Source organism: Dicentrarchus labrax, unplaced genomic scaffold (genome assembly GCF_905237075.1).
Source record: "Dicentrarchus labrax unplaced genomic scaffold, dlabrax2021, whole genome shotgun sequence".
NCBI lineage: Eukaryota > Metazoa > Chordata > Actinopteri > Moronidae > Dicentrarchus > Dicentrarchus labrax.
Genome location: NW_026136716.1, coordinates 2513183 through 2535788, shown reverse-complemented (window position 1 = coordinate 2535788; position 22606 = coordinate 2513183). Strand labels below are relative to the sequence as shown.

Sequence of the window (22606 nt, the reverse complement as noted above, 5' to 3'; positions counted from 1 at the left end):
CAACAAATAATGAATCATCAAACATCATTCAGTATAATTACATGGATGGACTTCAGCTCCTAAATTTGAAGGAATATGTTAAACCAACTCATTTAGGGATGCACCGATTGTGAAATTCTGATACCCATGTCTTTTGTTTGTTTGTCTGTGAGAAATCGACTAAGACAGGAAGCTTGTTGCAGTTCATCAAAGATGTGAGATGCAGAGCTGAAAAGCTGCTCACTTTCCAATGTCAGTCAACAGTATTGGCCGGTGTATCGGTGCATCCCTAGAAATATTTCAACATAGCTTGAAAATGTAAAAACAAGAAACCAAGCATTACTACATCAATAAATCTTAATAATTTTATTGTCTTTGTTCTCATGATTTTACAAATATGATACTTCTGCAATTCAACTTTAACTGTGCAACACAATGGCATTATGGACTGTTAAACTCGACATCCCGAGGGACGTCTGTGACTCCAGGGAGCTGTGAATCCTGCAGACCAGAGGGCCTTAGTGTATTTTTTATTTTAGTGTCACCCTATGAGTGTTATGAAAGTCTAGCTCGAGTGTTACATTTGTCATCATTCACCTCCAGGCCTGTTGGGTTTTTATTTGTCCGCAGGATTCACTAGCAGCTGATTTTTTTTATCCCACCACTGATGTAACGACGGCCACTGTAGGAAAGGGGAGGAAGCCGGGTCCCTCCCCTTCCCCTTCCTCCCCCCACGGGTCAGAGAGCGACTCCTCGGACGTGGGCTTGAATTAAGTTTTACAGTCTCTTTGGATGAGGCTGGTGGTACCTGGTCAGAGCTGCAGGGCTGCTTGTCTTTTTAGAATGGGTGATCTCGCCACGAAGGGACACCAGTACAGATAAGAACAATGGCATGCAAGACTCACATACAGACCCACTTGTTATTATTTCTTTTTTTTTTTAATAGAAAATAAAGATTCTGACATAAGTACAAGCACTGAGCCCCTTGCAAACACCCAACAGCCAAGCGTATTGGAAACTTTACGGAGGACGAACGACGCCTAAACTGACGGCGTTAAGAAATATCGGGGGGCTTGCGACGGTTAAAACCATTTCAACACAACAGCTGGCTTCTTTTCATATTCAATAAGTCCTGTTTTAAAGGACATAATACATCTCACATTTATATTATTTCTTCTTCTACACCTTTTTACTACAAATGTATGTGCTTTTGATTTAAAACAATTTGGGGGAAAAAAGAAATAAAAAAGTAAATTTGTAGTTCAATGACACTCCATCCCACTCTGGCCAATTTATTGCAAATGAAGTGATAACCTCTGAACAGCAACACACACTTCAATATGGCACAAGCATCTTAGAAATGACCTAAATGCATCGTCGTCATTGTGGGTGAATATCAAAAACCAAACCACACCATATCTAAAAATATTAAGACATTAATCATCAGTAGAGCAGAAAAGAAATTATTTTTTTCCTTCCTTGTCGAAACATGCAGTCTGCCGCTCTGCAAGCAAAACTCAATTCTGGACCCCTAAGTAAAACGCCAAAAATTAAAAAAATGTCTTCGTCTCAAATGCATATGAACACTGCAAATGATTAGCCTTGTCAGTCGAGCTAATATACTTCTATTTTTCACGACAGGAGCTGCAGAGTAAGACTTCAAAATCCAGGTCATTGTGCAGTTGAGGTTCTCGCTTTTTCCTCTCTTAGTTGAGGGCTGGATGACGTTTCCTTCCACCCGAAAAATGCACACTGGCCAGAAAAGTGAAGCGTGTAGTGACTAGAAGTTGCCCCTTTCCAGTTTGCGTGGCGAAAAACTTTTCAGATCAAATTAACTGAAATAATAAGCAAAAATCTGAGCTTAAAGCACTCTTTCCGGTTGCTTTCAGACGTCTTTTCTGACCCACTTTATCTAGCTTCGCGTGTGTCACCTTAAGACATTTGATGTGCTTATCCTAGTGAATGTCAGCTTTGGCACACTCCCTGCTGAGGTACCTAACCAAATACCTTGTCAAGTACGGAAACTACTGTTTTTTTTCCCCCCACTGAGGATATTGTTGTTGCATTATACTTTATATATATAGAGAGGAGTATTTTTCTCTAGAATGTCTCTGGAGTGTTAAGGAGAAAATCTACACATGAAGGCATTCTCCTCCAGCCCTTTCTCCGAGGCTGCCATGTGGAAATCCCTCTCAGCAGCCCCGTCTACCTGCTCACCATTTTTATCCCACCACAAAATCCAAATAAATATTGTTTAAAATAAGGGCAAATTGGTAAAACAAAACAAAAAAAATGAAGCAAAATCAATGTAGTGGCCTCATAGTGTAACACAAAACTCTCAAAATACAATAAATCCATCACCGTTTCAGTCCTCCTCAGTCAAATAAAGAAAGAAAGAAACATTACAGGGAAGGATATATCTAGAGTAGTGGTTGCTTTACAATGGCGCCTATGTCGAGAGAGTGACTGGGCATCAGTTTGTCATGTTGCAACTTCTTTAAAAACTGCTTCCTCTTCCTCTCCCCCCACCCCTGTCTCTCTCTTTTCTCTCTTCGCCCAGAGGTGATCATGCTCTGTCTGATCAAAGTCTTTGACCTTTAACCCTTGGCTCCCCTTCCCTCCCCTACCCTTCCCGATCAAACGCTACTCCCGCTCCTCTTCCTCATCCGCTCAGAGGGGGGATTGTTCAGTCGGCGTAGTGCATGATGGACTCGACGTAGTTGCCAGGGAAGAGGCCCGTGGTCCCGTTCATCACACCCTCGTACCAGCCGTCGTCATTCTTCTTGATCACGTAGATGATGGCGCCCTCCTGGAACGAAAGCTCGTCCTCCTTGTCACGAGCGTAGTCATAGATCGCCACCACTGCGGGGAAAAAAGGGTGAAGAAGTGCACTGGGTAAAATAAGCGAACTAAGGTACTAAGTAATGAGTGAGCAGTGAAGACTGACCTTTCTCCATGTAGGTACGTGGGGCCCATGGCGGATCCTCCTCGGCGTATGGGTCACTGTACTCCACCACCGCCGACTCTTCTTCATCCTCATCGTCCTCATAGTCCTCTGGCGGAGGAGGAGGAGGTGTGGGCTCCTCAAACACCGGCTCCTCTGCAGGTGGAGGTGGGGGCGGCACGTCTGAGACTAGAAATCATTTTCAAGCAAGCAGGAATGAAAAAGAGGACCAATTAGAGGCTAAGAAAAAGGAACAAAGACGAGGGACACAGATGACTGACTGGTATTCTCATGCATTGCAGAAAGGAACAGGAACGGTCCATGCTGGATGCATTTAGACAACATTTAGATGCTCGGTGCTGTGAATTTATTCATCATGGAAACCAAAGGAAAACTTAACAACCACAGCACTTAACAGAACGGTAAGAACATAACATCCAAACGCAGAATGGTGCGACATGACAGGAACAAAATGTGCACACACAACGTGCATTTAAAAGAAATTGAGGTAGGATTTTTTTCCAGAGTGAGGACAATGACACAAAGAAAAATTACACAGAGATATGATCGTGCTCATGAACAAACACACAAACATGCTTCATTATTCATATCATGCTTTACGCGTTCCTTCACCCTTTTTACGAGTGCTCAACCACCAACGTTTGCTGCCAGAGGGCGCAGTAGTCATCTCACACTCCCACAATTCACATCTATTTTAACATGTAGTGTCAGAAAAAAAATCTCAAAAAATTGAATGTGACAGTGCAGTCTAATGGATACAAACTGATTAAAATCTTTCCTTTAAGTGGTTTCACCTCTTTTTCTGTTTGTCATTGCTAAAAAAAAAAATAAAGTTTTAGCTTCATTCACACTTTAAGAACAGGCCTGTCTTCATGTTTTGTGCCCACAAATCTGACCAAGTAGTAACACAGTGTTAAAGGACATGTCTTGGTGTTATTATTTAAACAATTACTGAAACTTTTTTGAGAAAGGGGTTAATCTGCCACTGAAAATACAGTTTAGGGAAACCTAAATGTGGTGACCCCTGACCCAGCTGCTGTTGGAGGTTGATCACTCGTTTACTCCAGTCAGAAAATATTCCACAAAAAGGGGACGAACTGAAACTAACTGTTGGGGAGAGGACTTAAAACCAATGGTGGTCATGCAGGGGGGAGCGAGGGGCTAAAGGCCACTTACTAGTCTCCTGAACTCGGGCCACAAAGCCCATCAGAGGCAGCTGAGGGGTGATCTGCATGGAGGGGGGAGGGGGCGCGAGCGGGCCGGCTATCACCAAACAGAATCAATACACAGAGATGGAGGAGTACGGACATAAGACAGCAAAGACATGAAGAAAATGAGGTTAGAATAAACAAGAAGAATAAAGTTAAAGAACAGGAACAAGAACAACAGTTACAGTATGTAAACAAAACAGAAATCCATAATTATTAATTTGTCTTTGCAGCTGTGATGTAAAGATGTACGACAGTACAACAATTTCATTACCAATTAATCAAAATATAGTCAAAACACTAACCGATGATTTGTTAACTTTAATAAATAATAATACAAGTAGCCAATCACAATTTCCAAGACAGCAAGGTAATGTGAAAACTGTTTTGTCTTATCAGTCCAAAACCTAAATATTCTAATTTAAAATGTTTTTTTTAATTAATTAAATGTATGCTTAATTAATTTGATGAATTTTTGACAAATTAACCAGCAGACTGATTGATGACAGAAATTGTTGTTAGTTGCAGCCTCAAATTGCTTTCCACAAGCTTTAAGAACGTACTGTAGACATTATTTGAATCCCAATTGACATTGAAATTGAAACAGATTTGTATTACTGAAATAAACAGACCACAGATGTGCGAGTAAACCAGGCAGTTTAGAGAGAAACGGAGGTTGCAAAGAGCAGAGAAGACAGAGAGCTGGTGAATAGTTGAAATCTGGTGAGGACAGTTAAGTTGATGGAAAATGACAACACAACCAGACAGAAGATCTTCTCATAGAAGAAGCAGATACACAACGGAGTCGGAGTCTGAAATCTAAAGGCTTGGAGAGAGGATGGACTCTGAATCAGAGCATTCATTAATTCATTTAAATTCATAGAGAATAGATAAAAAGAGGATAAAAAAGCTTTAAAAAAATTGGCCTTCATCTAAACAGAACACTGATGGTGATAATAATAATAATAATAATAATAATAATAATAATAATAATTTAGGTTCCGTTTTCTTTAATAAATAACATTAATTAAATTCAAAACAATTTGTTGTGTATTCCTGTAAATTATAACAGTGAATATAGGTTAAAAAAGATTTTAAAACTTTTGAGCTGGATGCTGGTGTTTAAGTGAGGCTTATTCATGAATAATTTAGTTTATTAATAATTCTGATCCTAAGAAAAATGAGCCATGGTGCTCTGTTGTAACACCTCCATTCGTGTTGTAAAGTTTAGTTACTCCCTTTTCAGAGTCAATGTCAGATTTATAACTAATAAACAGAAAAAACTGAAAGGTATTATGGTTAAAAATGTATATTTAGGAACGTGGCTATCAAAAGATTCATGGACATGAATGTGAAAATGTTAACGGCTGTGACCGGTACCTTGGTTCTGGGCGAAGTGTGGCCCACCGTTGAGCTGGCTCTGGTTGTGGGCCATGTTGGGCTGACCGGTGACAGACGAGGGTCGGCGGTACGGCAGCGAGCCTCCCACCTGCTGGTTTTGGGGCGGCTGCACCGGGCGGTTCATGCTGTAGAACTGAGGAGCACCTGAGAGGAGACAACACCAGGGGGCAGCAAAGAGTCATTTAACAAAGGGTAAGATTGAGAGATTTTATGTTTTAGCCCTGAGCTATCCTCAACAGTTTCTTAGTTCAGAATATTTTATGGTACAGCTGCAACCTAAGCTACAAAAGCATCTATTACAACAATTTAATAATAATAACTAATTAAGCTCATTGTTTTTAATATCTACATAGATATTGCTTTTGATTCAAATGCGTACAATTAGTTAATATTGTACTTGGCTGAAGTAGAGTAAATTTTAAATACTTATTATACTGTTTTGTGGTTCAATATGAATCATACTTTCTTTTAAAAGGGGTCAACCATAGTTCATCCACACCGGTGTTTTCACTTTTATTCACAATTCCACTTCATAATCAACTAATTCTTTCACAAAAAAGCATCTAAATCTGATATTAACTAATCTTTTCCATGACTCAATGACTGTATAGCTGAATACAAAGCACCAAGGCAAGAAAGCAACTGTTTATTGACTAATAGATTCTAAATGCATTATCTACTTAATCAGCCAAAATCTGATGTGTGGGAGGGCTGAATAATTAAAAATGCTTTCAATAATTCATCAGTATTAACATTTGGCTAATAGTGTTAAGTTTCTACCCTCAATGGTAGCACTGCACATTAACTGATAATTACAATGTCAAGAACTTCACTCGCACACAACAAAGAATAAATACACATGAATATGCAAGCATTTCACCACACAGCTCATGCATTATACATCAGAACATCATCATCGTCAACACAGACACAGGCAGCTGATGAGAAGCTGTGAATGATGAAGAGCGGAGGATCCAGCAGCAGTGGAAAATGAAAAATCTGAGGAAGGTGGCAGAAGAGCTGCTATTTTGATAAATATTCTGACAGTGCTCCACAATGACCTTTAAAGTTAAAGTTATTGTTTAGCACTTAACTGTTTCAGGACAAAGTCTTCCTCTGAAATGCAGATAAGAGATTAATTCTAGCTCGTTTACCTACAATCTGTGTACTCAAAACTATATTTTTTAACACTTTTGATTAGGTGTACAGTCCTTAAGAGATGGACATTTCTGAATAAAAGGCAAAGAAGACTGTAGCTGGTATATGAAAGCTTAACCTACCCACTAATAAAGTCCTCAAAATATTCTTGGTGCAGTGTCGGAGACAGGTCAACTTCAGATGACTTGAAATTTTCAAGAACTTGAAAGCATTAAGATGCAATTATAAATTTTAAGACTTTTTACACCTGTAGTTTGTTTTACTTGGTTCAAACCAACTGTGAACCGTTTTGAAGCCTTGAGTTTGGCGTTAGGGTTACTCACCAGTGCAGTATGCCATTTTAGTTTTTGCTTATTACTTTCTAAGGGGTACAGCTTGTACTAATTACCTGCACTAGCTTTCCTCCAGGGTCTGTTTCCCTGTTAACTGGCGACTTTCTGCCAAATAGTTAACATATTTGGCTTGAAGTTGCCAGTTAACAGGGTCACTTATTAAACTGAAAACTGGCGAGCCGTGGGACGCAAACGCCACAGCTCTGGGGAATTGGGATAATTAGTGGACCATTCTGCGAAGACTGCTGGTGTTTCTAGTTGGGAGTTTTTCCAGAGCGAGTGAGGCGTTACTGTGTTGTCACATCGTTTCACTCACTTTTACACTGAGCAACTGCCAAAAAACATGTAGGACATGAACACAACACACTCCTTTTCACTTTCTGATTGGACACGCAAACGTGTTACCATGGTTAAGTTATTGAATATATATATATATATATATATATATATATATATATATATATATATATATATATATATATATATATATATATATACACATATACATACACACACACACACACACACAGCTTTATGGACGGTTAACCATCTGCAGACGGATTTAATAGTAGTTCAACTTTTAAATGTATGCCAAAATCACATATTTAGACCTGTAGTTGACAGCTTTTATATACCAGCTTACACAAACTAAACCAAATTGGCATAAGCACCAGAGTTCATTTGAAGATTAGATGTAAAATTACCCTTAAAGATTTGTACAAACATACTCAGGTTGAAATCCCAGGTATCCCATTAACTTGACAATTGTGACTCATTTGAATTGTTTTGTTGAGCAAGTGGTCAGACAATACGATGGCATGCCAGTGGGTGAATGCATCTGGGTCTCGCAAGCAGGAGGGGGAGGCGGGATGGCGGGTGAGCAGAGGAGTGGGTGAGCTTCTCCCATCGGGTTACACTCACCTTGTGCAGGGTTTCCGTAAGGAGCGGGGCCTGTGCCAGTGGGGGCTGCAGAGGCAGGGAGCTGGGGAGGGGGTGGGGGTACAGGCGGGATCTCTACAGGGGGATTGGGGGCCTGTGGGGGGCCATCTAGGGCGGAGGTTGGGGGTCCAGGGGTGGTGGCAGTGTTGGGGGGAGGTTTAGCTGGGTTGGAAGGGGCAGGGCCTGAAATTGAGGTGTCATGGGCGAGGGGATTGCAGAGGTAAAAAGTGAAAAATAAAAAAAGATAAGGAAGAAGAGAAAAGGTGGGTGAGGGAGGTCAAGACAAGATAAAGTGAGAAGGTAGGAAAGGATTCCAGTAGATTGAGGGTTCCTACACATCCTCATTTCACTTTCATTTCACTTTCACACCTAAAGCATGTAGGAATCCTGGATACTAAACAAAGATTAGTCAAGTCAAGTTAGTTAGTTTCAGGCACACACAGATTCTGCAGTCATCTGCTTGGAGAGGAAACAGGAAGCAAGTGTTACCTGGGAAGGCGGTGGGCGGGGCTGGGGTCGGCACAGCGATGGGCACGCCCACGCTGCCACTGCCGCTGTTCTCTCGGCTGCTGCTGCGACTGCTGCTGGGGTGGCTGCCTCCGCTGCTCCCACTGCTGGTGGCGAGTAGGGCAGCAAACACGTCAGACCAAACGCTCAAGCACACTCAATCACACCGACGTACACAGACCCCGGTGACTAGATTGTGCTTCTTTACAGTCAAAATAAAAAAGCTTGAAAATGTAATACAGTTTCTGTTGTTTATAAAATGTCTCTACCTAACAGAGCAATACAATTTTCACATATAGCCCCTTTCCAACCACATAGCTCCAGGAACTAAGGAGCCACAGCAACTAAACTCAGGGACTAAAGAGAATTCCCGCTTGGGCTTCATCGTATCTTATGAAGATTTGGCAAATTGGTCCGATAAGTAAAAGAATGATGGCGGCATTTGAAAAGTAACAACAGAGAGAAGACAGTCACTCTGTTGTTGTTGTGTTTACTGTGGTGCAACTCTGATATCTGATTATATGTAATAATGGAAAGGAGACTGATGATGTGCTAAGTGAGGGTTATTTATTTCTGCTTTAGTAACTGTGATGAAATAATCAGCAAATTACACTAGCTTTGTGTTCTCAATCACTGCTCTGTCAGTCTCTTATTTGCTTCAGCTCATTTGCAAGCTAAATTCAAATCAATAAAGAAACGTACATCCTTCGTCCTAATATTGATACTAGTTGCAACCACTGCTTCCTCATTGTGTGAACGATGATGTAGGTTGAAAAGCCCTAAAGAGGACAACAATTGTTTAACTATGGGGATATCGGTGTATACTTTCAGAAGGCATAGACTCGTTTTTAAAGATAAAAAGTACCAAGAAAGGTTCCTCCTTGCACACGTGGGTAATTCATTTGTGAGGTGGGCATGCTCATCAGGCTGTCAGTTTCAGAAAGTTACAGGAATTGTTTAACACAGCCCACCAATTCCCACGTGGAAAAGGTGTGAGGACGAAGGGGTTGACCATCCAGCAAGCAGTTTGTTTGGACAATATTGACGCCTTTAGTCCCAGAGATAAGTTCCTGAAATGTTTCCTGGGCCCCTTTAAAAGTTCCTGCAATGGAAAGGGGCTAATACACAAATAATTTGCTAAGGTAAGAGAATTTTTATTTTGGAATAAAACTCCTCATATCTTTCATCTTTCTTATCCTGCTATGTATTCTGGGTAAAACTCAACCCTGGATGTGCAACCAGCCTAAAGTAATACAGTCCAGGTTAGCTGTGTTTAGCATGCTGAAGTCTTCACAATAACTCATTATTAATGTGGCACCCTCAAGAGCATTGATGGGTTAGTGCTATGCCTTTGAAATGACTATGTCACAGTGATAAAAAAAAAGCAGCTGGAAGCCTCACCAAGGAAACGTGACACAGGTGACGCAGCAGCGACACAAGACAAAGACAAAGATATGACACGCTGGAAGCAGGAAGCATCAAGACATATGGAGCACACTTTTTGTACGACAGAAAAGAGCGCATGGTTGAGAGATGAGGAAAATGAGCTGTGGATGGAGCGGTGCAGATAAAGAGTGCTGCAAGGAGAGTCAGGGAAAAGTTATCTAGTCTATTTCCGGACCAGAAATATTAAAAACGTTCGGCCAACAGATGGGGCGGAATGACGAAACTTTCCATGTTGTTTTTTTTCCCCCCTCAAACCCCATGCTTTTACTTATGTCACGGCAGACAGGGGAATCTATGAATAACTCTCCGTGTTTGGGATGAAAGGGTCTCGTCTTGGGAGATGAGCTGACATTGGTTTGACAGGACTGTGGGGGCGACGCTGCCTATTTAATGACTATTACCATAGGAACCTGCATCTTGCTGTGCTAAATACAGCTCTGTATCTCTACCAAGTCCCAACATCTTTGCCCTTATCTGAGCAGCGAGGAGACAATACAGGTGAGGGATTTCCAAATAAACTGTCAATCAAACTGTAGCACAAAAACCTGAATGTTGGTCAAACTTGTGACTTTAGGTAGAATAAAATAAGAAGGAGGGAGTAAAAGTATTACACTTTCCACGAGGAGTCATTTCAGAGAAGAAGGCATGTTCAACAGTTGGCTCGCACTGTAAGTGTAGGAGAGGAGAAGAAGAAGGGGGGAGGAGGTAGAGAAAAAGGGGGACGTGTTTAAGAAGTGTAGAGAGGCATGCTGGGAAGGGGGAGTGGGGTACCTGTACGTGCGGTTCCTCTGATTAACGGATGCAGTGCGTGCAGGGCTCTGCTGAGGGTGCGCCATGTTGCGCGTCGGGCTCGAGACGTAGTCGTTAGGGACAACGGGTGGACGCACTGGCTCAAGCGTCCTATAGGGGGAGTGGCGCCTGCGAGAGGGTCAGGAGGACAGGAGTCGAGGGGGGAGAGGGAAGGGGCATCCACAGAGAAGTGTAGAGGGGGGAGGAGGAGGAGAGCAAGAAACAAACAAGTGCAAACTTAAAAAAACGGGGTGTGAACATCGGGGTTGGCTGGGGTGAATCCACAGGTGTTGTCGGGCGGAGTCAGGACGCAAAAGCTATCGCTGCTGTCGGCTAAAAATCACTCCTCATCAGATGAACGCTGTAGGCTTGTTCCAGTTTAATGAAAGAGACAGTATATTTATTACCTTGAAACTAGATCCTAACAGAGTGTGGGAGGCTAACACTGATATTATATATTAAAACAATTTGACTACAGTATTTTGTTTGATGTTCTAGAAAATTCCTTACATTTGTTTATTAACAAATTGCACCCAAGGTATGTACTGAGGAAGACATTCTCTCAAATCTTCAACTTCAAATCACATTTAAGTACAATACCCTATAACGTGGGCCAATTGAGGTTGAAACACAAGAAATAATTGTATTTTTCTCTTTTAATCTGGTGTGTGTACGACACTTATGCTGCACTCACACGGATTCAGGCAGACCAACAACACCTTCTGGACGGCACAGGAAAAACAAACAATCCGATGGAATAGCAGCACAGTAAAAGTACACACACGATATGCTTCTTGTTGTCTTGACTGGACATGTTTTTTTGGTTGTGTCGGGGAGCTACATAACATCTGGTTGTAAATTCTGTTGTGAAAGACGGCAAAAAGTAATATATTAACTACATACAATAAGATTTTTCAAAAGGTATCAGAGATACTGTCTGAATTTAATTCCCATCTGTCCTGCCAAAGTGTCAGGTCAAGACGGTGAATTCCCGCCTACTCAATCAGAACTATAAACCTACAAATTCATTAAATAAAAGCATAGAGTGGTTTTTAACCTCACAGCAGCGCTATGCTGATGGTGTCCTCAGTTTTAAAATGGGGGAACATAAAAACCCTAAGATTTATTGATCTGGGCCTGAAAAGATGTACTGGCAAGTAAATTTCCCAGCTGACACAGCAGGGTGACCCATCTCTGAGCACTGTTGCCATGGCAAAACGTTGCTATGAGGAATATGGGGCAGCCAGGAGTGGGCGGGCTGGGTCACAAACACACAACTGAAAGTAAGTTTGAAAAACAAGGAGGAATTTGAATAACAGAGGAGAAACGATAAATTAAAAACCACAAGTAAGATGTCCGTCCGTAGCCACATGCTGCGGCAGAAGGTGCATCATGGGAGGGTTGGAGCTGTGGTTGATCGACATGCGTCTTGAAGGGACTGAGACACACAAACACACGTACACACACGTACACACACACACACTGACACACGCTTCTGAAGGTCAATATGAAGGGGTGGACACACTCAGACAGAGGGGGCTGACGTACACACACACACACACATTTTCACACAGAAACACAAACAGCACTTGACGCCCAGGAAGGTCCCATGGGTGACAAGAACACAACATTTATGTGCTGCACTAGCAGAGTCCCTGTAGGATAAGAGATACCTTCAACAGTCAGACACACAGAACAGAAAACAGCAAGAACATCTCCGTCTTACAGACAATGTATAGAAACAACATGAACAGTTTTTCCCCCATTAACTCTCATCATTAACACAAAGTGACAGACACACTATCAGGGTGAGAAATGACGACACACTACTGACTAAATTTAGTAAACTGACTCTGAAAGTAACATATTTTATGCATATTTCATATATTACTTTTTTTTTTGTATTATGTTTTTTTTTTTATCATTTTTAACAATCATCCAGACTTAATAGGCTTCTTACTTGACAAATTTAGTGTTTTCTTGTCCCTGAAGCTAGACCATTGTTCTATTAGACAATTTACTTTTATAAAAAGATAAATATGGCAAAACTGATATATCTCTGATCATTTAAACTGGCAACTAACATCGTCCACGGAAATGTATCGCTCAGGCTCTAATCCTGATTAAGTGGGCATGTTTGGAACGGCTTAATTAAAATAAAATACTTAGCAGTTTGTCATGCTCATAAAATAAAGCAGAACAAAGTGAAGACTTAACATGATCCAGCTGATAGCTGTTGGTAATTCCCACCCTGTTTAGCACTGCCGTCAAGAACAGTTGAGTTCCTGGTGGTGACCTTTGTGACAGCGCTCCTCCTGTCCCCCGGCATTAGACAAATGCCAATAAAAGGTTGAAGACTGGGAGATGTGAGAGCTCCCCGCCCGCACAAAGGTCTGCTAAAATTCTGGCTCAGACGCAACAGCAGAAGGGGCTTTCCAGAAATAATTACATGTCTTCTTTGTATTTTATCAAACTGCATGCTGAAATTTGACAGGTTCGTGTTAAAAGCACCCTGTGTTGGCTGTGTATTGTCATCTCACTGCGCTGTACTTTCTGTATGGACTTTGCATGTTGTCAACGTATCTGTGTTGGTTTCCTCTGGTTGCCACCCACAGTCCAAAACACATGCAAGTCAGGTGGTCTGGAGAGCTGACCACAAAAGCTGCTTTGAACTAAAATCTCCTCTAAAAGCTGTTCCTTTCAATTCAAAAACTCAAGTTGTTGTTTGAACGAGTCCATTAAGGTATGAATCTCTACGTACAAACCTATGTGTCCTGCTGTGAAATAAAACTCTTGTGTGTCATAAATTCAAAAAAGAAAGTTACCCAGTAAGGGCAATTGAGGAGAGGTTATTCTGCAATCATTTTACTGAACTATGCAATTCTGAAAATGAATAGGGACTGTGCAACTTCAAAAAAATCATAAGTGCCAAATGTTTTACAATATTATTTTCTTATCCGTTTAGAGCATGTTGACCCAAACTTAATATCTATTATAGTATTATTCTTGGTCTAAAGACATCAGGCAAGCACAACTTTTGTCCCTGTGTCGTAAAAGCTCTGCTGTTTTAAGAAGCAAACATTGATCATGTTTCTTTTTCCAGCTTTCCACCCAGAAGAGGAACAAGCGTGTATTCATGATGAGCGAATGGATCAAAGTTTTAAAGGTTGTAAAGTCTTGGTGTATTTGCTGCTACTGTAGGTAGATCAGATGTGTCTCAAGTCCTAACAATTCAGAAAAGCTGCAAGAAAGTGCAAGAAACCATAACAGAGCCAAATTCCAGCATGGAGTTAGAAAATCTCTCCTGCACAAAGAGAGAAAGAAGAGAAACTTCTTAGAAAAGCAGACCCCCAATCCTGTCTCACCAGCACAGATGAAAAACCCAAACAAAGATTACCACTGTGATAAGAATGGCATTTTAAACTACCCTGGGGAAACTAATTAAACAAGGAGGTAAAGTAGTGATGATGAAACTGGGAGCAACCAGGTCTATCTGACGGAAGCCACAAAAACTCAGCTACATTCAGCCTCGGACGGACAAAACTCTGCATCCTGTACGTCCATGTGAACATGCGTCAAGGTGTTACATACCCAAGAGTCCCTTTCCCTGACATGGGCGGGCTGGGGGGCTTCTGTGTGGGGGGGTTGGTGCGAGGGAGTCCGCCTCCTCCTCCGGCCTTCATGTTCTGAGCGCTGGCCTACAGGAAGAGAGCACGGGAGTAGAAATCTGTTAGTTAACCAAAGAACTTCAGATACAGGACCATTAAAACAAATAAATGAAAACATTATGAGAATTGTATTTATTCATTTCTTGCCGAGTTACATTAAAAGATCGATACCACTCTCCTATCCGTCTGATCACCGTTAAGTTGGAGCCAGGGGGTAATTATCTTAGCATAAAGACTGGAAACAGCTAGTCTGGCTTTGTCCACCTACCAGCACTTCTAAAGCTCATTATCTAAAACATGTTATATATCTTCTTAAATCCACAAAAAGTTTCCTGTCCGGTCATTATGCTAAGCTAACCATCGCCAGCATCATATTGAACAGATGGAAATGAGGGTGGCATCAACCTACTCATCAAGAAACAAGAAAGCACATACATTTATTTTTCAAAATGCCCCATAATCATTTAACAGCACACAAATGCCTTAATATGTAAAAAATAAATAAAATAAAAAATTAAAAAGAGAAAGTAAAGCTCTCACCGCAATTCAAAACAACTCATTCAGAAATCACAAAAAACCTCCCTCGTTTGAGGCTTTTACTTTGAAAGTCTTACCTTAAACCTTTGCAACCACTACAGTTGATTATAAAGATAAAATTAGGCAAGCAGAAAAAAAAGAGAGAGAGAAGAAGAAATCAGAGAATTAGTGTGTGAAGAAGGAGAGACAAACAATTATTCATGCCTGTGGTACATAAAGCCAAGCTGGTTAGATTCAGGCAACAATGGCTCAGTGTTGAAATCTAAGGAATTCTTTCTTTGAGACCTTTGTAAAGACGAAGCTAGTGATTCGATTTTCTGGAAAACAAGCTTGTCTTTGTTCAGAAAGTCGGTGGGAGACTAGCTTTCAAAAACCAGCCACTTTCACCACTTTATTAAATGAAATGATCATTGCACAGGAACCTGTTCGCAGTAGCAGGTGACAGATTTACACCAACAGGGAGTTGAATTTAGTTTCCAACCCAAGAGAAAACCCTGAGAAATTGATTTTTTTCTTACATTACTTGTCACTGAAACCCAGTAGTGATTGTTTGACCTCCAAGAGTCCTTTCCATTATATTTTCTGCAGTGAATACCCCCCCATCAACACAGTAGCAATCCCATTTCTGACTTATTTTTGTAAGAGTTCACCACTCTTTTTAACTGACTAATAAAAAACATACTAAAATAGAAAAAACACTAACACTCCAGCACAATAGCTCTCAAGTGTTTGTCCCTTGATTTCTTTTTTTTCTCAGATTATTAGTTTGAGTCATTTTTAGAGGCCTGGGGAGGTAAAACTACACAGTATTTCATACAAAAAAAGCAAAGGTTAAAAAAGGTAGAAAAGCAAACATAATTTTGTGCAGCAGACGTTTGCTTTTAATATTTTCTAGCAACTTAAAATCCTTATTCAAAAGACTGAGAACTACTTCACTAGCAGGGTTTTCTATTGCCCAAATTAACTACTACTCATTTTCCCACCCGCCCTGATGTAAACACATCTGTTTCACTTTAAATACCAGTACAACAAAATCCAACAGAGCTTAATTAAGGCCTTTACATTTTCATTTGGCAGCAGTGATTCACCCACACAATTAAGTCTAATTGATAAAATTAAGGGGAAAAGAACAAAATGACCACCTTGACTCCATGGCCCATGTCGTCTAGCATGCTGTAGTCGATGGGCTTGCGGATGTAGCGCACAGGCCTCTCGGGATTGGCTGGGGCGATGATCTTGTGTGTGCGGGATGTGTTCTTGTTGGTGGTGAGGATGCCAATCTCCCGTCGGGCTACCTTCTCTTTGTGGATGTCCACCGTCTGAAGACAATTGAAGACGTTTTTGTTTTAAATTAAAAACACTAGAAAAAAATGTTGCTGCCTGTTTTCTAAATCCTAAAAACCTGTAGTGTCTTTATTACGAAAGACAGATGGTTCAGATGACTTCATCGCCTACAAATCCTGTTGCATGTTGAAGAAACTTTATCCAAGTTGTCAGACCAATGCAAAAAGATTTATTTTAATCCAGTGTGCACCAAGCACCTACACATTTTCCTGCACTGCAGATATACTGAATTATACATGCACATATGTGATGTGCATCGTCTCTAGTGAAGCTTCACTCTTTATACAAGGGTTCTAGTTTGGGGCCACTCTAAGCAGAAGAAACAACTTATGAACATTACATATTATCACATTTTAAGAGTTATAGAGAACATGGTAGCGAACAGTTGCTTATTTATACATCCAGCAGTTATGGAGCAACATTGTCATTCATTTGGAGTCAGGTATCTGTCTATCTGGTGAATTTAAGTCCAATATTCAATCTCCTTTCAACTCTGGTTTTTAGGTCTGTAACCATAATCGCAATAATGAAATCCGGCACCCGAACAGGTGGGGTAAGCATTATTCTTGGAAGGTGAGCCTAAAAGCTAATGTGTGCAAGTTGTGTGTGTCAGTCACCGACCTGTGAGATGTGGTTGATGGAGGACTCCATGCGGCGGAGCTGTGACGCCTGGATGTCGAGCATCTGCAGGACATTGTTGGCCAGTGTGTTGATCAGGTAGGCTACGCTGGCCAAAGACTGGGTGGTGTAGTTCTTGGTCTCCTCCAGCGCCCTCTGCTTGTCTGGAGACTGAACAAGAGACAGGAGTGAGCAAAGAGAAGAGTGACATTTGACTTTTAAAAAAAGAGAATATTTGCATTTTGTAGTGTGCAAAGGAAGCCGTCTGTCCAGAGCCATCTACACTGACTGAGGAGGGTGAAGAAACACAGACATTTAGGAAATATAGTGTTACCAACTGTTATTTTCATTAATGATTAATGTGCCAAATATGTTCTCAATTAATAAATTACTCCATAAATTGTGACCAACACTCCAAATACCAACTATAATCAATTTATTGTCACCTTAGGCTAAGAACTACTAAGATTTTTTTTAAAAACGAAGAAAAGCCAAGGAGCAAATCCTCACAAATAACATCAGTGAAGTGGGAAAAGTTTGACATTTCTTACTTGAAAAATGACAAATCAATTAACAAAAGCTTTGCTGATTATTACTTTATCCATCCATTGGTTGACTAATTGTTGCGGCTCTTTTCACATACAGTAATGCAGCTCTGATATGAAAACTCTCAACTCAACATAATGAAATGAAGATAAGAAACTTCACGTGTTTAAATATTTAATGTGATAGTTGACCATTAACAAAAGTAAAAACACATGTTACATATCAACACTGAAGGTTAAATGAGTCTCAGTATTCAATTTGTTTTTATAATTAAAGCAATAAAATAAAAAAAGGTGAAATACACATTTATGATTTGTTGTTTTAAGCATTTGTGTTTCACGAATCCTCCAATCCTGTAACACTAGTGGTTGCAGCATTGATCCGTACTCAAGTATATTTGAAAGAACATTAAACTGAGTTAACACTAGATATCAAATGCTTAATGTATCCTTTGATTTAGGATACCTAAAACTAAATATGATCATCCAGGAGCAGGATAGTTACATATCTAACAACTAAAAACTGAGTGAGATGAGAACCTCAGTGCAATTTGTGGCAGCAGGATGGAGGGGAAACTGCTGCATTAAAAAGTTTCAGTGCCACAAAGTAACAGTTTAGTCAAGTAAAACAAAAATTTTAATGGCTGGGAAGTATTACAGCTGCAGCCAGCGTGAAAGCAGTTTTCTGAGGCATCTGGTTGGGCCGTGGGTACAGCGTGGGCACATCAACAGGAGCATCAAAGGCCAGATGGATCAGCTAATGTTTCTGCTGGGAAACGGTGTTCCTTAGTGACACTGCGTGTATCACAGCATGCAAAAAGAGTTGTAACAGCATAGGAATACTTAATTATTTAAATAAAACTATATCTATGAGTCAATTTGTCTTTAAAGTAATATCTGCAGCAAAAAAGGCCAAAAAATTGCTTGTTCTTGTCTCTCAACTGTAAGAATTTTTATTTTTTACTTGTCGTAAACTGATTATTACATGGAAATTTGCAAAGGGCATTACTATTTTCTGGCATTTTAATTGATTACTCTGGGAAACAATCTGCAGAGTAATTGATAATAAAAATAATTTATAATCTATAAACCATTTATAATCTATTTCCAACCCAGCATGCACCTCCTTCTGTGTACACAACATAGCTGCAGATGGATTACAACATACTCTATGTCACAGCAGCCTTTGGATTGTGATTGTTATATTGTATATTGACCGATTTATTAATTGAAATTACTCTAAAACTTCCTACAGTTTTGTATTTCCAGTGTGGCCCTATGATAACATGTCAAATGTAAATTGATAAGACTGTAAACATGTTTATTTATGCTGTAAAGTTAATAACATGATAATATGGGAGCTTATGACGGTTGACTCACTTTTGGAGCCAGCCTCAAGTGGCTGTAAGCACAACTGCAGTTTTTGTTGGATGCAGGTTAAACCCTTTGTGAAACATTAACAAATACATACATTAACTAAAATATAAAGATAAACCAGCCAGAAAAGGACTGGTCATGAAATATATGGAGAATGGGACAGTGCTGGGGCTAATAAAAACCTGATCCAGTATTCGTATTGGAACAACCCTACTCAGTGGTTATATGTCTCTTTTATGTAAAACAGGGCACGCTTGTAATACAAGATACATATCTAGAGGAATCAAAAAGTGCGACTCAATCCAACAAATTATCACACACAGCATCATTTGAAGGTGTGTGGCGGATGCAGCATTGCTGGAGAATGAGGACAAACAGGTTGTGTGACAGTCAGGAGTGTAGCTGTACCTCCAGGGGCAGAAAAGAGACGTAAATGATCTTTCTGCCACACTTATTAAAAGACAGGTCTTACAATATTTTGTTGAAGGATGGATGGATGGACCACGGTAACATTTTATATGCCTTAGATCAAGAAAATCCACCCTATAAGAGTCTAGTTGGTGTCATACTTTACAGTTTTGGTGTGCTGATCAGACCTGACACAAATAACTCACCTCAGAGTTCAGCTCATATGATTCTTTACCAGTGCTCTCTTTATCCTAGATTATAAAATCTGTACCACACTGAGTGAAATGCATTGGAATCATTTAAATGTAAGGTAACATGATGCCAGGGATTGCTGCATCACCTAAAACTGAAGGAGGAAACAATGAATTATATGTCACTGATGGATTTATATATTGATCGGTCACATCTGGCTGACACCTGATATGATTACAGAGGAATATGCTTATGCTGTGTCGACATTTTCTTGATGTTATCTTTGTGAGTTTAAAAAATGTTTTAAAATAATCCAATATAGAGTCTCAACATAATAAAATGCTGGCGTAAGTGTTTTTGTTGTTGCACGGTCTTCTACTATACTGTTTTGAAGAGAGTAATTATCTTTTTGGTGTTTGTTTTAATTATATTTTCCTAAATAGTTTCTGTAATTATTCACAGACTGAAATAATTCCAAGGTAGCTGGTCAAACATGTATGATTTTATATCATATTCTTAGTTGCTCCAGTTTTAAGAAGCTGAAGATGTTTTCTGTGATCTAAAAACATCAACGACTTTGGAAGAAAATCTATCCACCATTTATTTCTGGCTTACAGAGCAACGTGACTATCGGAAAGGCTGTGAATCTGTTTTCTCACCTCACAACCGATACCTGAATGAAACAAACCACCCTTACTCCTCAAAATAAAGAGGCAATTTCAGTTCACACACCTGTAGCATGTGAACTACAACAGGAAAAATCCAATATCTACGCTATCCCGGCCACAGTAATTGTTATATACGAAGAATTTTTAAAAGCACTCTTATGAAAACCACCTAACAAGATCAACAAGTGTCCAATCCTACATGACTAATGATACACAAAACCTGGCTTAGAGACACACATGACAGGGCGAAGATGTAAATTAGGGCTGAGAGGGAGAGGTGAGGTATCCCACTAAAAATCCCTCTGACAAATACTTCTGTCCAACTGATCTATAAGTGGTAATACCCATCTGACAGCAGCTGGGAAAACATTGCAGGGTGAGAAGAAACCAGGGCAGCTTGCCAGACAGCAAGCTGCCAACATCCAAGGGCCGCCAGCCTCCTCCTCCTCCTCCTTTACGGGGCAACCTGTCAGACCTGATCAGCCCTGTTCATCAAGGATGTCAGATTTCAGTATCACACCTTGTCAAAAAAAAAAAAAAAAAACCTCTCCCAGCAAACAGTGTGCTCCCAAATATCAACCCTTGTGTGCTGACAGGCCTCGAAAAAAAAAAAAGTGTGCAAAAAGTGAGATCACACCTGCAGAAAATTACCAAAGCTCTGAATGGGATTGACTGCATTGATACAGACACAGAATAAAACACAAATCAACAGCTGACTGACTTCATCTCTCACAGAAAATGCTCAAAAACCCCCAAAAAAACACAATGAATTCTGATAATAAACCAAAAGCTGCACAGGTTTTAAACCGAGCTTCTTTTTTTATTTTAAATCAGGGGTTAAAAAGCAATAACTCAAGTGTATTATGCAGCAGCAGCAATGTTTCAGTCAAACATCAGAAATCTGCTGTTGCTGCTAACATTGTCACGGTGGTTAATCTTCTGTCAACCAAAGCTCATTAGAGATTTTATCTGGCTTTGATATCGCGTCCCACATCTCCGGCCGGTTGCATGATCATCTGGCTGCTGTGGAGGCAGTGATCGATCCCCGGCAGAGAGCACAGAAATTGATTTCCACGGTGCATGTTTTGGATATTGAGATATCGTGGGTGATGCCGAGCAGCTGGCAGCCACACAGCTACCTGGCTAACGCGATAGCTCACGGTTGAATGTACACACAAATATGAACCCATAAGCACCGATAACACCTCTTGGCATCAATTCAGCAGGATAGTGTGTTAATGCTTGGATTTAGTGATGGGATTTAAAAAAAAAAAAAAAACGCCCCGATTGCGGGTTGTTTGTGCTTTAGCTGAAGCTAGCCAGCCAGCTAACACGGCTAGCCTAGCATCAGTTGATGCCCGTTAAAAAAAAAAAAAAAAAAAAACTAACTACACCTTCTTCTCTCCCACAGGTGTGACAGCTTACCTGGACATAGTTGCTCTCGCAGTACTCCGCGACTCTTTCCAAATTGGTGAAACTGTCCAGTAGAGCGCTTCGTCCTGCTGGAATCTCCTCTTCCAGAAGCATTTGTAGCTCCGCCATTTTCACATCTTTAGCGGAGCGGTGCTCTGTGTGTGTGTGTGTGTGTGTGTGTGTGTGTGTGTGTGTGTGTGTGTGTGTGTGTGTGTGCTCGCTGGCGCCCCCCGCGGCTGTGTGCGGTACTGCAGGGTTCTCCCAGGCGCTGGTGGAGAGAGAGAGAGAGAGAGAGAGAGAGAGAGATCCCCATCATTCATGTATTTAAACATTTATACAATATGATATTTATGTTTTGGGGGGTGAAAAAATTCTAATGTGGAGTTTCTGCACAAAAAAAAGTATAATTTTCATATTTAAACCCTTAAAATAAATCCAGCTACTCCTTCTACCTCATTCAAACTTTCATAAACTATGAATATGCAAATTGTTTAAAGTGTATGTGCACTGGTGGTTTCTACATCACACTATTTCTGATGTTACAAACATTCACACTATGTACAATGGATCAATTGCTTGTTTTCAGTCTTCTTCCATTCAGCATGATGTTCATTTAGTAAATTATGGTCTAATTTAGAGTAAAGTAGATGATAAAGCCATGGATGCTTTAGGGCGGGGCTACCTTGTGATTGACAGCTCATTCTCGGTGAGTCTGTCCACCTCAATTCACCAAACTCAGATCAAGCTATGAAACTAGGCAGTGCTGATCAGATCTGGATCCAGATTCTGTTACTGCGTTTATTATTTCCCCCTTAAAATTGTTTCAGAAAGATCATTTAGTCCACCTTTTATCTGCACATCATTTTGCACAGTGAAGATCAAACATCCAACTGAATGAACCAATCAACAAGAAGAAAAACATATTTTTGAAGGGGACTTTAATAATGTTAACATTATTAAACATACCAATTGGTAAACTACTTTTGTTAGCAAAATAATGTTTAATGTAGCCAGACTTTTATTAGTTTTCAGTCCAGAGATGTTGTAGTGACACACTATCTCAGTGAATAAAATACTTGTAATAAAAATAAGACTATATTTATCTCCCGAGG

General features: G+C 40.3%; 1 protein-coding gene across 13 annotated transcripts; it reads right to left on the bottom strand.

Moving 5' to 3' along the window:
- Positions 1–330: 330 nt before the first annotated feature.
- abi2b (abl-interactor 2b) lies at positions 331–21683 on the bottom strand. 13 transcript variants are annotated; one of them, XM_051427780.1, is made up of 12 exons: positions 21507–21683; positions 16895–17062; positions 16072–16248; positions 15007–15024; positions 14316–14422; positions 10707–10853; positions 8472–8596; positions 7965–8165; positions 5533–5697; positions 4121–4207; positions 2927–3112; positions 331–2841 (listed from the first exon to the last, which is right to left on the bottom strand). In XM_051427780.1, exons 1-12 carry the CDS (start codon positions 21621–21623, stop codon positions 2666–2668), a joined length of 1674 nt encoding a protein of 557 aa, XP_051283740.1. In that variant the 5' UTR covers positions 21624–21683; the 3' UTR covers positions 331–2665. The 13 variants fall into 13 exon arrangements, with proteins under 13 accessions (XP_051283740.1, XP_051283742.1, XP_051283743.1 ...); XM_051427782.1 differs by lacking the exon at positions 4121–4207 and having other exon boundaries at positions 21507–21682; XM_051427783.1 differs by lacking the exon at positions 10707–10853 and having other exon boundaries at positions 21507–21682.
- Between the last annotated feature and the right edge of the window lie 923 nt (positions 21684–22606).

Bases quoted from the DNA above. Each gene is read 5' to 3' on its own strand.
- abi2b (XM_051427780.1), bottom strand. From the start codon at position 21,623: ATGGCGGAGCTACAAATGCTTCTGGAAGAGGAGATTCCAGCAGGACGA. The intron at 8,597-10,706 runs GTACCCCACTCC...ACTCGCCACCAG, and splicing joins CAGAGGAACCGCACGTACAG to CAGTGGGAGCAGCGGAGGCA. The intron at 5,698-7,964 runs GTGAGTGTAACC...GTCTCCTCTCAG, and splicing joins TTACGGAAACCCTGCACAAG to GTGCTCCTCAGTTCTACAGC.